This window comes from Salminus brasiliensis, chromosome 10 (assembly GCF_030463535.1).
Source record: "Salminus brasiliensis chromosome 10, fSalBra1.hap2, whole genome shotgun sequence".
NCBI classification, from domain to species: domain Eukaryota; kingdom Metazoa; phylum Chordata; class Actinopteri; order Characiformes; family Bryconidae; genus Salminus; species Salminus brasiliensis.
The window spans coordinates 20,634,366-20,648,187 of NC_132887.1; the positions used below are offsets into that span (position 1 = coordinate 20,634,366).

General features: G+C 43.9%; 2 protein-coding genes across 7 annotated transcripts in view; one reads left to right on the top strand and one right to left on the bottom strand.

Annotated features, from left to right (window-relative positions):
• kidins220a (kinase D-interacting substrate 220a) overlaps positions 1-8,865 on the top strand; it is a 74,460-nt gene extending 65,595 nt beyond the window's left edge. For all 6 annotated transcript variants that reach the window (XM_072689651.1, XM_072689654.1, XM_072689656.1 and 3 more), the window contains 2 exons: positions 1,809-2,027; positions 6,210-8,865. In XM_072689651.1, coding sequence (XP_072545752.1) covers positions 1,809-2,027; positions 6,210-7,208 — 1,218 coding nt within the window. In that variant the 3' untranslated portion in view covers positions 7,209-8,865. The remainder of the gene's footprint in view (positions 1-1,808; positions 2,028-6,209) is intronic.
• A 2,657-nt stretch (positions 8,866-11,522) lies between these two features.
• Positions 11,523-13,539, bottom strand: id2a (inhibitor of DNA binding 2a). The gene is made up of 3 exons (XM_072689658.1): positions 13,053-13,539; positions 12,767-12,830; positions 11,523-12,234 (listed from the first exon to the last, which is right to left on the bottom strand). The coding sequence occupies exons 1-2, from the start codon at positions 13,392-13,394 to the stop codon at positions 12,771-12,773; spliced, it is 402 nt and encodes a 133-aa protein (XP_072545759.1). The 5' UTR covers positions 13,395-13,539; the 3' UTR covers positions 11,523-12,234; positions 12,767-12,770.
• Positions 13,540-13,822: the final 283 nt, after the last annotated feature.

A 13,822-nucleotide genomic window follows, 5' to 3' on the forward strand; every position in this document is an offset into this window, starting at 1 on the left:
ATCATGTGGTCGCATGATCGTATTTACAGCACTGGCGTCGGTATAAGAGATGCTGGCTCTTATTTCAGTCTAAAGCAAAGCAAAGTTTTATTCACAGTTTGGATAGCTTTCTTTTAGAAAGTGTTTAAAATGTACCAAAACATATAAGATATGTGCAATTGGAGACTTAATTTGGCAGGTAGCGACAACAAAGACCTTTTGTTGCCTCAAAAAACATGGATAAGTTAAAAATTAGTAGACTACCGTTGAGTTCAGTGAAAAACAGTAGGTAATTCAGTCAATTTTCTCAGAGGATGAGGGATAAAAACACAGACCTGGCCGATCCAGAAGGAAGTAAAATTGTAGAGACCTACTGAAAGAGAGAAAGAGCTTTAGACAGGGTTCCTAACTTGGTGTCCACTGTACAAGGAACAGATTATCTTGTGAAACCTGGAGAATGACAAAGTGGCTTATTTAAAAAAAAAAAAAGAAAGAAAATTAATCATATGATTTAAATACAGAGTAAAGTGTTATTATAAAGTAAAGTTGCTCATAAAGCAGTATGGTCGTCACATTCACTGTGATTTTGGCATGATAATCGCCATGTGATTGATGATTTATTTGATATGCTAAAAGAAACATTTTCTTCAGGGGATTGATGCAGTAACAAAGGGGAAGCTATGTGGTTGCTTTTCGAAGTCTTGTAAAATAATTATTAAAATAATGTTTGATAAAAAGCAGCTTTGGTGCTTTTCAAGACTTGTCTATCAAAGTTCTGCAGGTCCAATATGCAACATAGGTTGCCATGGTGATGTAGGTTGGTAAAAAAAAAGTGATCCCCAGTTGTGAGACAGACCAGATCCAGGAATAGATCAAACTAAGTTTAAAGTTTGGTGGCTAAACAAAATATCCTGCTTCATGAGACTTTCTTGGAGGTTCCTGGAGTTTCCCTGCCTTGCACATTTGCGTATTTTCCTTGTGTTTGCAATCTCACTTTAACACCTTAACTAGCAGATTAGTTGGTTTGGTTGTGTTGAAGAAGGGGAAAAACAAAATAAGCTTACAATGATACGAGTACTCTAGGATCATGGGAACCTATCCCACGATTCAAATCCAACTTGACCATGAACAGCAAGTCCGTGATCATTAAAACACAGGCTTTCCCAAGTGCCTGAGAGCATGTCTACTGGATTTCCCTTAAATCCCTGGTTTGGCAGTTGGTGACACACTTTCCTCAAAGGGACACTATATGGACAAAAGTATTGGGACACCCCTCTTAGTCAATGCCACAGGTGTATAAAATCAAAGTTAAAGAGCGGGGCTGCTGACTGCTGAGGAGCATAGTGCATAAAAGTGGCCAATGCTCTGCTGACTCTATAACTGCAGACTCCCAAACCAGTTGGTGACACACTTTCCTCAAAGGGACACTATATGGACAAAAGTATTGGGACACCCCTCTTAGTCAATGCCACAGGTGTATAAAATCAAAGTTAAAGAGCGGGGCTGCTGACTGCTGAGGAGCATAGTGCATAAAAGTGGCCAATGCTCTGCAGACTCCCAAACCTGCTGTTAGAGCTGCAGAATGGGGTGTCATTAAAGCTCTTGTAGGCGTAATGCTTAGGTGCCCCAATACTTCAGTCTATGTAGAGTATGTCACTTAGCTCTAAACTGTAACTACTGCCATCTAGATCTCAACATGGTTTGTAGGAACGTGTAATGATGTAGTCATGCAGTTTGCCTGATGCTGTTAGTTTCCATGACATGTTTACTAAAGAAGCAAATGTCCGTGACCGCCGTCATCTCTGTGCTGCTGTGATGGTGTTTCTCAGGTGCTGGATCAGAGGCAGGTCGAGAGCCAGCTGCTGCAGGAGGAGTGTGGAGGGGGCAGTGAGCAGGGCAGCAGCGTTCTCACCCAACCTGATCCCTCCTCCCGCCCTGCTGCAGCCACCCAAGACAGCGCCCTGCACTACCATCTCAACCTCAGCTTTGAGGAGCTCAGCACAGCCGGCCTGGAGGAGCCTGTCAGGCAGCCCATCAACCAGTGGATGGTGGGTGCAAAGTTAAAACACTGTCTTTATAAAATCGATAATCCTGTGTTCTCTGCTTGATCTGCACATTTAGCGAGTAGGCCACCAGAAATGATGAAACCCAGCATGCCCCCTTACATCGTAAATCTCAGTACTCAAGGGGACGATAGAGTACAGTGTCTGTAACCCAGCTCTACAGTTTCAATAGTAGCAGCAATAAATGTGTTGACAGAGGAGGAGTGTGCTACTTGTTGCATAGGAGAGCAAAAATAAAAGGTTCTGAAGCCTCTAAATTGAAAGACGGAAGGAGTAGTCCTTTGTATCTCTAGCCCTGCTTATGCAAATACCTGCTATAGTGCACCTTGCGTTTGCTCTGCATTATGACTTTCCAGCTGACACATTGGTTGTGCTTCAAAAGTGCAACATTCTGCGATTTTGCAGAGTCCAAAGCTTTCTTTCACATGGGTTACGCTTCCATCCTTAGAGGCTGCCTACACACTTAGAAAGCATTGTCTGTGTGGGAGCTGAGTAAGCTAGGTACCCTTTATACAAAGGGGAGGCATACTTAAAGGAGAGGGAATTGAGATGTAAAGCAGGTCATTCATCAGTGACATAGAAACTTACGGAAAAAGCTAACTTGCAGGAAGCTGTTACACTAAATGAATACAGATTCATGCCTGAGACATTGTTTATTAGTATAATAGTTTTGAAATTTTGGCCTATTACATGCGTGGTGGAGAGGTACATGCTGAAAAAAATAGTGCCTTGTTCATATTTACCACTGTTTTACTAAAATTAAATACATATTTGAATTGTAGACCCCTCATTACCCCTGAATCATGTTACCACTACTGTAAAGAAAGTGGCTTCAGTTGTTTTCTCCACAATAAACCATTCCACATCAAACCACTCCGAATGGCCTGAATCACACAAAAGTTTTGAAAAGTTGGTGGAATTCCCCTTTAAATTGCTTAATCGCTGTTAGTACATTTATAAAGCGAGAAGGAAATCACCTTTTTGACTTTTTAGTGGAAGTCAATGTAGTCATCAGGACTTTTTGACTAGGGATGTCCCAGTCCCAATGCAATGCAGGCATGTTTTAATGGATCTGCTTTTTAAATCCAGATCCAGTTCCATTTCTTTGTTTTAACCACAGTGTTCTAAATGCTATCTGGTGGCTTTAAGGCGCCGTTAATGGACATTATTGCTCTGCCGGCAGCAGTGCGGACATTCTCAGAAAGCAAATAAAAGAGTTTAGAGTCTATAGTGTGTTACATTACAACTCTGTTACAGAGGAACATGAAAACACAATGTAATGTCTAAACCTTTATAAAAAATGTAGTGGAAAGCCTCTGTTTTACCAGCGGGAGAACCACACACCTTTCTTTGTCTTTTAACCAGCACTGAACAGCGCATTCAGAACTGAAAACCGATGCTATTGTACTCACACTATAGAAACCCAAATCACTATAAACCAATTATTTCACATTAGGAGTCAACAAACAACAGATATCAGTCCAGAGTGTGTACCACTAAACCCATACACACATACAGAGTGACTTGATTGCAGTGTTTTGAAGGAACTTCGAGCTGAATGGTCAGGAAGGTGAGTCAGACTGGATTATAAGATATTAAACACACTATAAAACAGTGATTATAGAAAAAGTCTCCACTAAACTAAATAAATCAGTCCAGAATGATCCTCATTATTATAATAAAGTGATTTTACAATATTAATCAGCAGCTCGTCTGATCTAAGATGTGTGGCTATATTATTATAGCATTAAGAGAATCAGATTCAGTGTGTGTGTGTGTGTGGGACATCCGTAATTTTGACACAATGTAACGAACAACTGCCAACCAAAATGATCAATAAATAAACAAATCTATAAAATAGGTTTAAAACAGGCAAATAAAAGTTTATTAAAATAATTTAAGAAATAATAGATAATGATAAAAGCAATAAAATAAATGTTAATAAAATAAAATGGAATGAAAATATAGAAATAAAATGAGATAAATAAATGTAACAAAAAAACTTGAAAAAAATCACTACAGAATGTGTAGGTTTTTAATGTGCTTTTAAATATGTAAATTTATTAGCTCCTCTCACCTCTACTGGAAGGCTCTTCCAGTGGTTTGGAGCGTAACGGCTGAAAGCAGCATTGCCGAAGATTTTGTGCTGCATAGGTTTCTGTGTGACAGTGAAACTATGCTTGTATTGATAAACATATGAAAAAAACATAGTTTGGCACCTGCCCAGCCAGGTAAGTCATAAAAAATATAAGGTATTAGAGTCCGACACTGGTCAGTACAGTCATTAAGCTGAGATCAGTGATGGTTTAGACTGGAATGACTGTAACTGACGCTGTCCTGGCTGTGCGTGGTACAGCTGCCTATTTGCATCCACCTGTAAGATCACCTAGATGTATCTAATGAAATGACCACTGAGTGCGCTCACACACACAACAGCCTGTTTAAATATAGATGAGTGTTCTCTGTTCAGGTAGATGTCCTACACAACCACACACTGTGGCTGTCCTATAATTATAAATATGCGAGTCTGCAAACACACTCTCATGTAGTTTCTCCACACCAGCTCTCTCGCCTAACAGAGAAGCAGAACTGCGCTTCTGCTTTTCAGTAGTCTATCAGCAGAGTGAAAATAGCCTGTGGTTTACTGGGTGACAAACTGAGTGTTCTCTGACCTGGATGAGCAGAGGAAGTGATGAGCTGACCTGACTCAAAAACACACACACATACACACACGCTTAATGTAGGGCAGCGTGAGAGAGGCCCTTTCTGTCACATAGGGATGTCTATTTCTGCTCTTGCCATGTTCACACTTAGAAAGGTGTCACTCCGCTTTTACCAGACATGCACATTGACAAGCAGAGTGTCAGAAACGCCGCCCTATCAGATACTGGTTTGAACAAAGCCTCAACGCCATCTTAAGGGCCTGTCCTTTATTGTATTCGCTCAAATGAAACTTGTTAGATGAGCCCTCTGAGGGACAAGGGATCAAGTGAATGGAAGGGTCAACTTCAGCATCAGAAACTGCCCAGAAACGTGGACAACTTGGAGCAGTGGCCCTTTCAAACTTGACAACTAGTCCAGCTGTAATGTGACTGCTATTACAGCTCTATTACTGACTCTGCTTGTTATCAGTTTTCTGGGTGATCATTTGTTTTGGTGTGAGCATTTTTGAATGAGCCAATAACATTGATCAAGTTTATATTTAACATAAAACACAGATTTTTCAGCAAAATCTAAAAGAATTATCTATAACATAAAATACAAATAAGTATTTCTGTAGTTCTAGCTAAAATTGCCCCCACCCTTTTTTGCAGAAGGCCTCTAGTTCAGAGATATCGGTCTATTTAGGTCAAAGTTTTACCCGCAAGTTTTTTATAACATGTAAGTCAAGGGGCTGTGAAGGCTAGTCCCAAACCTTTAGTTTGTGCATGTAAGCTGAGGGTCATTATCCTCCTTAACATCCATCCTCTTTTCTGCTGTAGCAAATAAACAGATGTCATTGCATCCAGGATTAGCTGGCATTTTATAGGATCCATTCTTCCCTCTACCTGTGCAGTGTTCAGTGAGTGACTTCTTCACTCCACACTACACTTGTTTGGTTTCCACAATAAATGTTCATTTATGTGAAGAGGCCACAGTAAATGATTCCTTCCAATGACTTTGTCATGAAGATTATGCTTATGCTAGCAGTGCTGCACAGTGGAATGGTGCACCACCCTCTTGACTCAGGTTCTTAGCAGTTATACTGGGGTTTTAACTTAAATGTCGCACCAGCATATGAGCAGTTGTTAGGTCTGGACCTTACATTTTGTTTTACACTGTAGAAGCTGCAAGTCTTCTTATAGCCTTCCCCTAGCTTATGGTCACTGATTACGTTTATTTGCAAAACATTAGACAGTTGCTTAGAGGAGCCCATGGGTGTTGAGAGCACAAGGTGTAAAGATTTATAACTTTGAACATTTGCACAGGTCACATAGCTGGGGGGTTTTTGTATGTATTTATGTTATAAAAACTGCATTAGTAACAGTTATAGTGCATTAGGATTCGCTGAAAGGCTGTGTTTGGATGCCCAAGAGTGCCCAAACCTTGGCACAAGACTGTACAAGGTATCCTTACAATAGCATCAGTATGTCTTTATTTCTGTGTACATGTCATCTGTCCCTTCAGGTTGCAAGTCACAGGACAGCCAGCATGTCCAGCCTAAACTCTCAGGAATCCTCCAATGACATCAGCAAGCTGACGGACCGACAGCAAGCTGAGTACCGCAACGCCTACCAGGACTACATTTCCCACATGGCTCATCTGGAGACTGAGAAATCAGTCCAGACTATGCTGGGCTCGGAAGACAAGGCCAACAGCGGAGAGCAGGAGGCCTGCAAGCCCATTAAGAGAAACCTCAAAGCTGGAGAGAGCATGGCTGATTACGCTAATGGCCAGGATGCCGGCCTGCTCCATCCAATCACCGAAGAGGACGAAAAGCCAGAACGCGGAGCTGCCCGCAAAGCATCCATGACCCACGGCCGCTACCGCAGCGTGCCCTGCCAAGAAGAAGAGGAGGAGTCTGGCGCAGAGGAGACTGATGCCACCCCTCTTCTCTGGGGAGAGCACAAGGCGGCTGGAGAACAGCCAGTCCTGCCCAAGGCTGTCAAGAGCTTCATCTCAGCCGCCACGCTGGACAAGAAGGAGTCTTCGGATTCAGGCATGAGGTCCAGCGGAAGTTCCTCAGACCACTCCCTACGAGATGAAGAAGAAGAAGAGGAGGAGGAGGTCAACTTGCCGAGCAAAGCGGGGACCCAGGAAGATGAACGTCTGATCCAGCTGGTGTTGGAGAGCCCGGTGCGGAAGCGTCTGAGCGGTCTTCAGGACCCGTCTGTAGCTCGCATGTCCATCTGTTCCGAGGCCCCGTCTGAGGGCAGTCCCCCAGCCAGCAGCCCAGAGGAAAACTGGCCCGTCTCCGCCGTCACCAACCTGAACCGGGCTACTAGCAACGTGCCACTAAACAACAACAATGTCAACGAAGAAGGCCCAACCGAAAGCACCCCACTCATCATTGGGCCAGGTACTGCCACAGTACCCAACCAGAACTTGCTCGGGAGCCGTCTAAGGAGAACAATGTCAGGCGGACGGGACGCCGAAGGGGCTGAAGAACGAGAGAGTGTGCTGTGAAGAGAATGGTCTGCAACAGTGGTCGTTGCCCTTTGTTCTAGAGATCTGCTTTTCTGAAAAGTCAGATCCTCTCATCTGTCACACATACTTGAGATAATTATAATAATAACACTGCCAGAAGTTTATGAACGTCTGCATTAGAGGCAGAGGTTTTTAGAAAAATCTTTTAAAAGATGTCTTGTAAGAATATAAGCAGATCATTTCACTTAGTTCTAGACTTTATTCTTTCTTTAAGAAATGTTGTCTACGGGAATTGTCTTCACTTAGCGTCAGTTAGCTTGTTTCAAGACAATGCTGACATTTCCAGTAGATGAAATTAAGCTATAACAAGTACAAAATGTTGGAACGACACACTATAGGAAAGTAGATCTCCTAGAAGGAGGGTTGGTGAGCACTGGTCTACAGGGAGTGGAGGAAACCGAAAAAACAAAGCCAGGCTGTTACCAAAAAACAAAGAAAACATGGTCCTCGAGTAACATTTTCTACATATTCAGCAAATTTACAAGCCCTATACTCTTAAAAATAAAAGTGGTATTCTTTGAGTAATGCTGTAGAAGAACCACTTTTGGATCCATAAAGAACCATGGTCGTAAAAGAGGGATATGTGTGAGAGTGAAGAATCTCTTAAAGGTCTAAAGAACCTTCCCTTGATGTTAATTTTCTTTACCAGTTAAAGGTTCTTAAGACTCTTTAACAAACACCAAACAATGGTAGTAGCCTTTCTAGCACTTTTTTTAAGAGTGTACCTAAGTTGAAGTGTGTGTTAGACCAGGAAAGACACCAAATTGTGCACGGCAGGAGTACTCGAGGACCAGGAATGGAAGCTACTCAGTTAAGCTATGCTCACAGTCAAGTTGATCTTGGGCGTGTCTAGATTTTCACTGCCTAAGATCCTAAAGGGTTGGCTGTTCAGAACAGCCAGTGTAGATATTGATTTCAATGTTATATAGTCAGGTCTGATCTTGACACTGAAGGCTGGTTATTATAGAATGTGAATGTGAAATCTGTAGGCAGGAACATGAGGGGGAGAACAGCCAAACTGCAGATGGTCAGTGAGGAAAGGCTCACTGTCGGGAAGGACAGGGGTCAAAGACTCTGACAGTAATGAGTGGCTCAGTGTGATGTGGTTTGGTGTATCAGAGGCAGTTAGGGTTTTCAGAAAATCTGAAAGAGTGAACACATTAGTAGCAGTTAGGATTTAGGAAAAAAAAAGCCATCATTAGTGGAGCTGAAGTGCGATTGTAACTGTTCTATAGGCTGTGTCGTGAAACCGTTATCGTGGTCAGTTTAAGAGTATCAGAACTTTACATTAGCAACAGGTTAGTGACCCTAGACATGAATTGTGGCTCTTTTGTAGACCATTATCACAGTGAGGAAATCAATGTGTCTGTTGATGTTGTTGATGTGATGTGTATGGTGAGCTTAAAAGTTGTGATCGCTGTGTGCAATGAAGACGAGCGCTCTTCACTTGCTATTTATGAATCATCTGTGCAGATCATGTGTGTTACTTCCGGTGAATTAAAAAAATAAATTAATTAATTAATAAAAGGGCTGTCGGAACCTTGCATGCTCTGTAAGTGTGATGGAAAGTCGACATTTCCTCAAAATGCACAGCTAGGTTTAAGGAAGTAATAAACGTTTGTGCATTTCACCAGTCCTCAGTTTCCTCTCCGTCTCTTCTCTATGCTATTTAAATGAGGTGCAGGATGTGCCTTGAAATTTGGCTGCAGAGCGTGCGGATTCAGACATGAACCCAAATGTTTATCTGGCTGCGTTTTAGTGCAGAATTTGTGATACCTAATTCATGAACAGCTGACAGTCGCTGCGCTTCTGAATCACTGTTCTGAAAGCTGATCTGAGAACAGGTACTCTTTAACAAACATGATTCTTCATGGAAGCAAAAAAGGGTTCATTGGTCCTTCTGTGGAATCGCTCAAAGAACCCTTTGTAGCTTTTTATTTTTTGTTTGAGTTTTTTTTTTGAGTGTTAGATCAGGAAAGACACTAAAATGTGCACGGCAGGAGTACTGGAGGACCAGGGATGAAAGCTGCTGTGCTCGGGTCCAAGTGATTTGCCTGTTTACTCTCCAGCCCAGCTTATTAAGCGCACATGTATGTCACTGTATCCTAGATTGGGTTCCTGTAAGTGAGCTAAAAACCTGTCTAGCCAGACACCTGGCCACTCACACCTGGTCTGGCCAAATGTGAAGGACAACTGTCGAACCTCATAAGGGCTCTTCACACTCCTTTTTGACAAGGCTTTTTTGGTGTCTGGTTGGGGGTCGTCTTAATAGAAGCTTATGGTCGCCAAACCACCAAATTTGTCTTTTTTTTACCATTTGACATCATTTGAGTCTGGCAGTTCAAAAGGTCAATAGAGTGCTCCAGATGGACTCTTCTAGTCACTGTCACTGCCATGGAAAGTTAAGGTTTTTATCTGCCCCTGTAAAGTTGTTGTAATTTTGGAGATACAAGGTCTTTGTGTGGCAGCAACCATATGCTCAAGCGTTCACTTTTAGCACACTCTTTTTAATACCAGAAATGGCATATCAGTACATGCGAAAGGGTTCATTCTACCATGTACACTTTCCACTTTCATGGGCTCTGATGTTACAGTTCAGTAGTTTAGTTCTATCATTTAAATTCACTGTATATTCTTTTTATTTTCATCTTTATATTTTTAGAATTGAATTTGCACCTCGAACAACTGAATTTCACTTGTAAGAATCGAATTACAATGTAATAATTGCAGTTACAACTTTTGTAATTCTGTTTACTTCATAATTTCTTATTTCACAAGTACAAAACTGTACTTGTACTTGTAAAAATAGAGCTAGCATTTATTTCCTAAACAAAAGAAGTTCCTTATATTGAAGCTCTTACTTGCAGGGTGACAACTAAAGTCACCAAGTACATGCTAGCAAAACCAGAATTATTTTCATACAAGCATTAATAAGATTTACTGGTTCGAATTAAATGTCCAGAATCAGTAAACTCAGCACAGATAAAGAGGAGACTCTTGATATGGTTTCAGCATTGTGGGTTGTATGTTGTGGATGTGCCAGCAGGTGGCGCACTCTTCATACACTGACCAGCTCGGGAGCAGGGGTGCAGGCTCGCTGCACTGCTGTACGCCGGAGTTGTGAAATCTCTCAGAAAGGAAGAGCTGCTTTAAAAATACTGGCCTCGAAACTGCTAACACCCAGTTTGGCTTCACAGTGACCACCGGCAGTGTGTGAATGAGGAAGGGGACGGAGTTGCTGGGCTCTTTTTTACGACCCCGGTTCCCAGAGTTCATTTTTTACAATGGGAAAAATATCTATCACCACATACCTACTTTTAGTGTTAGGCCTCACCCAGAATTGACCCTAATGCAGCGAGAACTTACGAACAGTAAAAATAATAATAACAATTTCAAATCTGATCAGAAGCGGGTTGGGACAGGAACGGTCCGCCGTCATCTTTACCACTGCTGAAAGAATTTGGGGAAGAGCTTAAACCACTCACTAACCAGCGCAGAGCAGTGCGCTTCTAGGCTGTTACTCTACACTCTGGAGGACCAAACCAGATCACAGCAGAAGCCTCATTGTACGCCAGATACATTTTCCAAGCCAAAGGCATGTGAAGTCAACAGGAGTCAAGTCTTGATGGCCACCTTTTACTCAGGGGACCCGAAAAACAAATCTAGGATACGGTGACACACGAACATTTGGTAAGCTGGCAAGGCCCTGTAGATAGGCCACTGGGACAAGAGCTTATCTAGCCTACCTGTTCTCGGATTAGCTTTCAGAACGGTCACTTGGTGCAGCGGCATCTGGACACCGAGTTCAGACTTAAAATCGTGTAGATTTTGCTCCGAAAAAACCCTGTTTAGCCAGGCTAGGGACACCTGCCGAGGCCGACAGTGAAGGACAGCGGTCCAACCTCCGCACACATTTCGGAAAACTGCACTAAGCGATTTTCCGTTTTTACCCCAAACGCAGCTGATTGGCCGAAAGATAGCCTCTTTCGTTTTTGGCGCTGGAGCTACAAGGCTAAGGCAGTTGGGTGACATAGACTTCTATTACTTTTTAGCCACGTTAGCATCGTTTCTTCAGCGCAGAACTACAGAGGCATACTTCGGACACAAGCACGGCTTTGCCAGTGGCCTGCGCTTGGGGTGAGGGTGAAATTGTGCAAGTTTCATTATCTGATCAACTGCTTCTTTAAGTGTGTTGAAGTATACATCGACTACGGCTGCCCGCGCTGCGCCACGCCTCACCGCCTGAAACCATAGACAAGGCCTCTTTCCTATAGACTACAGCAGACAGGTCTGTTCAAATAAAGCATTTGATTTATTTTTTTATATAAAAAAAGGTACGATTTACAATTACTTTTATAAAAAGTTTCAGCATAATTAAGTACAGCATAACACTTTGCAGCTTGGTAGTCCAATATCTGCAACTATACAAGATAACGACTCTGAAAGAGTTCACAAAGGGGTTCACACTCAACGTCCAGTCCTTCATGTGCCAAAAAGAAAAAGAATGACGCTGCTTGACGGAAAAATAAAAACAGACTAAACTTTGTACAGCAACTAAAGCACGTCGTCTCCTAGCTTCACACCGCATCTTCACGAAAAAAGCGAAGACTTCTCCCTTCAGAGGAAAAAAAAAAGGATCTTGACCTTTTTCTTCTTCCATTCTGGATTCTTTTCCCCTCCCATTTACGGGAATATAGTGCTTCTCCTTCCTCTTGAAGAAAAGACTGAACGAGTCTTTAAGATAAATAATCAAATCAACGTCCGGACTTCATAACACATCACATAGATTGTCCTTTAGAAGCAAAGTCTTGATTCAGTTGACAGAAGGGGGATAGTGAGGGGAGAGGAGTGGAGTGTGTGTGTGTGTGTGTGTGTGTGTGTGGTGGTGGGGGGGGACTCCAGGCTGGGAACAGAAATTCAACGTTGTGGTGGTGGTGGTGGTGGTGGTGGGAAGAAGGGGGGGGTCAGTTCCCAGGTCCTGTGTGTTCACGTCTTAACCAAACACCTGCAAAAGATTGAGAAAGAGAGAGGCACGTTGAGAAAATGCAAACAGGGCAGAGAAAGAGAGAGAGAGAGAGAGAGAAAGTGAGTGAGTGAGAGAGAGAGAGAGATCCGGACAGCCTGGCGCCACAGAGGAAGCCGCAGTTCTGACATTTAACCAAACACTGCAATAGTGAGAGAAACCCTGCGCTCCAGATGGAGCTGCACAACTTCTGCCTCCACTCAGGGCTGCATTTAGAGCCTAATTAAACCTTACTCACCACTCTCTCAACTGCTAGGCTATTTCCAATACTCTAAAGCTCCACGATGCAGAGATGTGTGCATGTTTTCTGGCCTCTGCTGCCTGGGTTCAGCCCAGGGAGGCAGTGCACTCATTATTCTGTACGTGTGCTCACATTTGGGACACTATGCAACGTTTCCATCCAGGGTCACATGTCAACTGAATGGAGGACTGAGCAGCAGAGATGAGGATGAGGATGATGAGGATGAGGATGATAATAGTAATAACAGCGATATCAATAAGGGGTCGTATTTACCTGATTAACGGTAAAGTGTCCTGCTGTCCTCTGTCTGAATCAAGTCTGACTGAAACTCGGGTGTCTATAAAGGAAAACACACACACACACAATTCAGTAACAACATTAGTAAAACACATAAGAGCCTGTGCTTCCAGTCCTAACACACACACACACACACACACACTCACACACACTCACACACACATCCACACACTCCCCCACCTCCCACAGCAGCCTAAACTGAACCGGGCTGGTCTCGGTAAGTCTAGTCCGTGTCCAACAGTTGTCCGCTCGGCTCGTTTACCTGTAGGGAGAGGATGCTGATGTCCGTGTTGAGGGTGGTCAGCGGGCTCCTGGCCGCGCCGTGTCCGGGCCGCAGGCTGCTCATGGCGGAGTGCGAGTCGAGCGCGATCTGCAGGTCCAGGATGTAGTCGATGACGTGCTGCAGGATCTCCATCTTGCTCACGTTCTTGTTCTGCGGGATGCTGGGCACCAGCTCCTTCAGCTTCGAGTAGCAGTCGTTCATGTTGTACAGAAGGCTGAGCGGGTCGTCCGCGGGGGTCTTGCTGCGCGAGATGCCGAGAGCGGGCTCCGGGGTGCCCGCGCCGCCTTTCCTCAGCGACCTCACCGGACTTATTGCTTTCATGCTGACGAGGAGGAGAACGAGGCGCGTCCGACGACTTTCGTGAAGAAGCGTGAACAGAAAACCGGGGGCTTCTTTTGTGCTCGCTTATCGCGGCTTCTCTGTTGGTCTGAGTCGCGGCGGCTCCGAGTGAACGCACTGGATTAACGGACTGTCATCGCCGGGTTATATACCGCGCGGGGTGGGCGGGGGCACTGCGGGTCAGAGGACGCTGATTGGTGTCGTCGCCGCGCCCGCGCTGCGCCACTGGCAAATAAACGGACGATGCTTCCGCGTTTCTGGCCAATGGCAGCGCGAACGGGGCGGAGCCGAGCACCTTCGCCTGGCTGCTTCTTTTTTTTTCATGGGTAAGAAATCACACCGGAGCCGGTCCGATAAACAGAGCCGGGCAGTTTAACAGAACAACGCAGGACAAGGGGACGGAGAGGGGT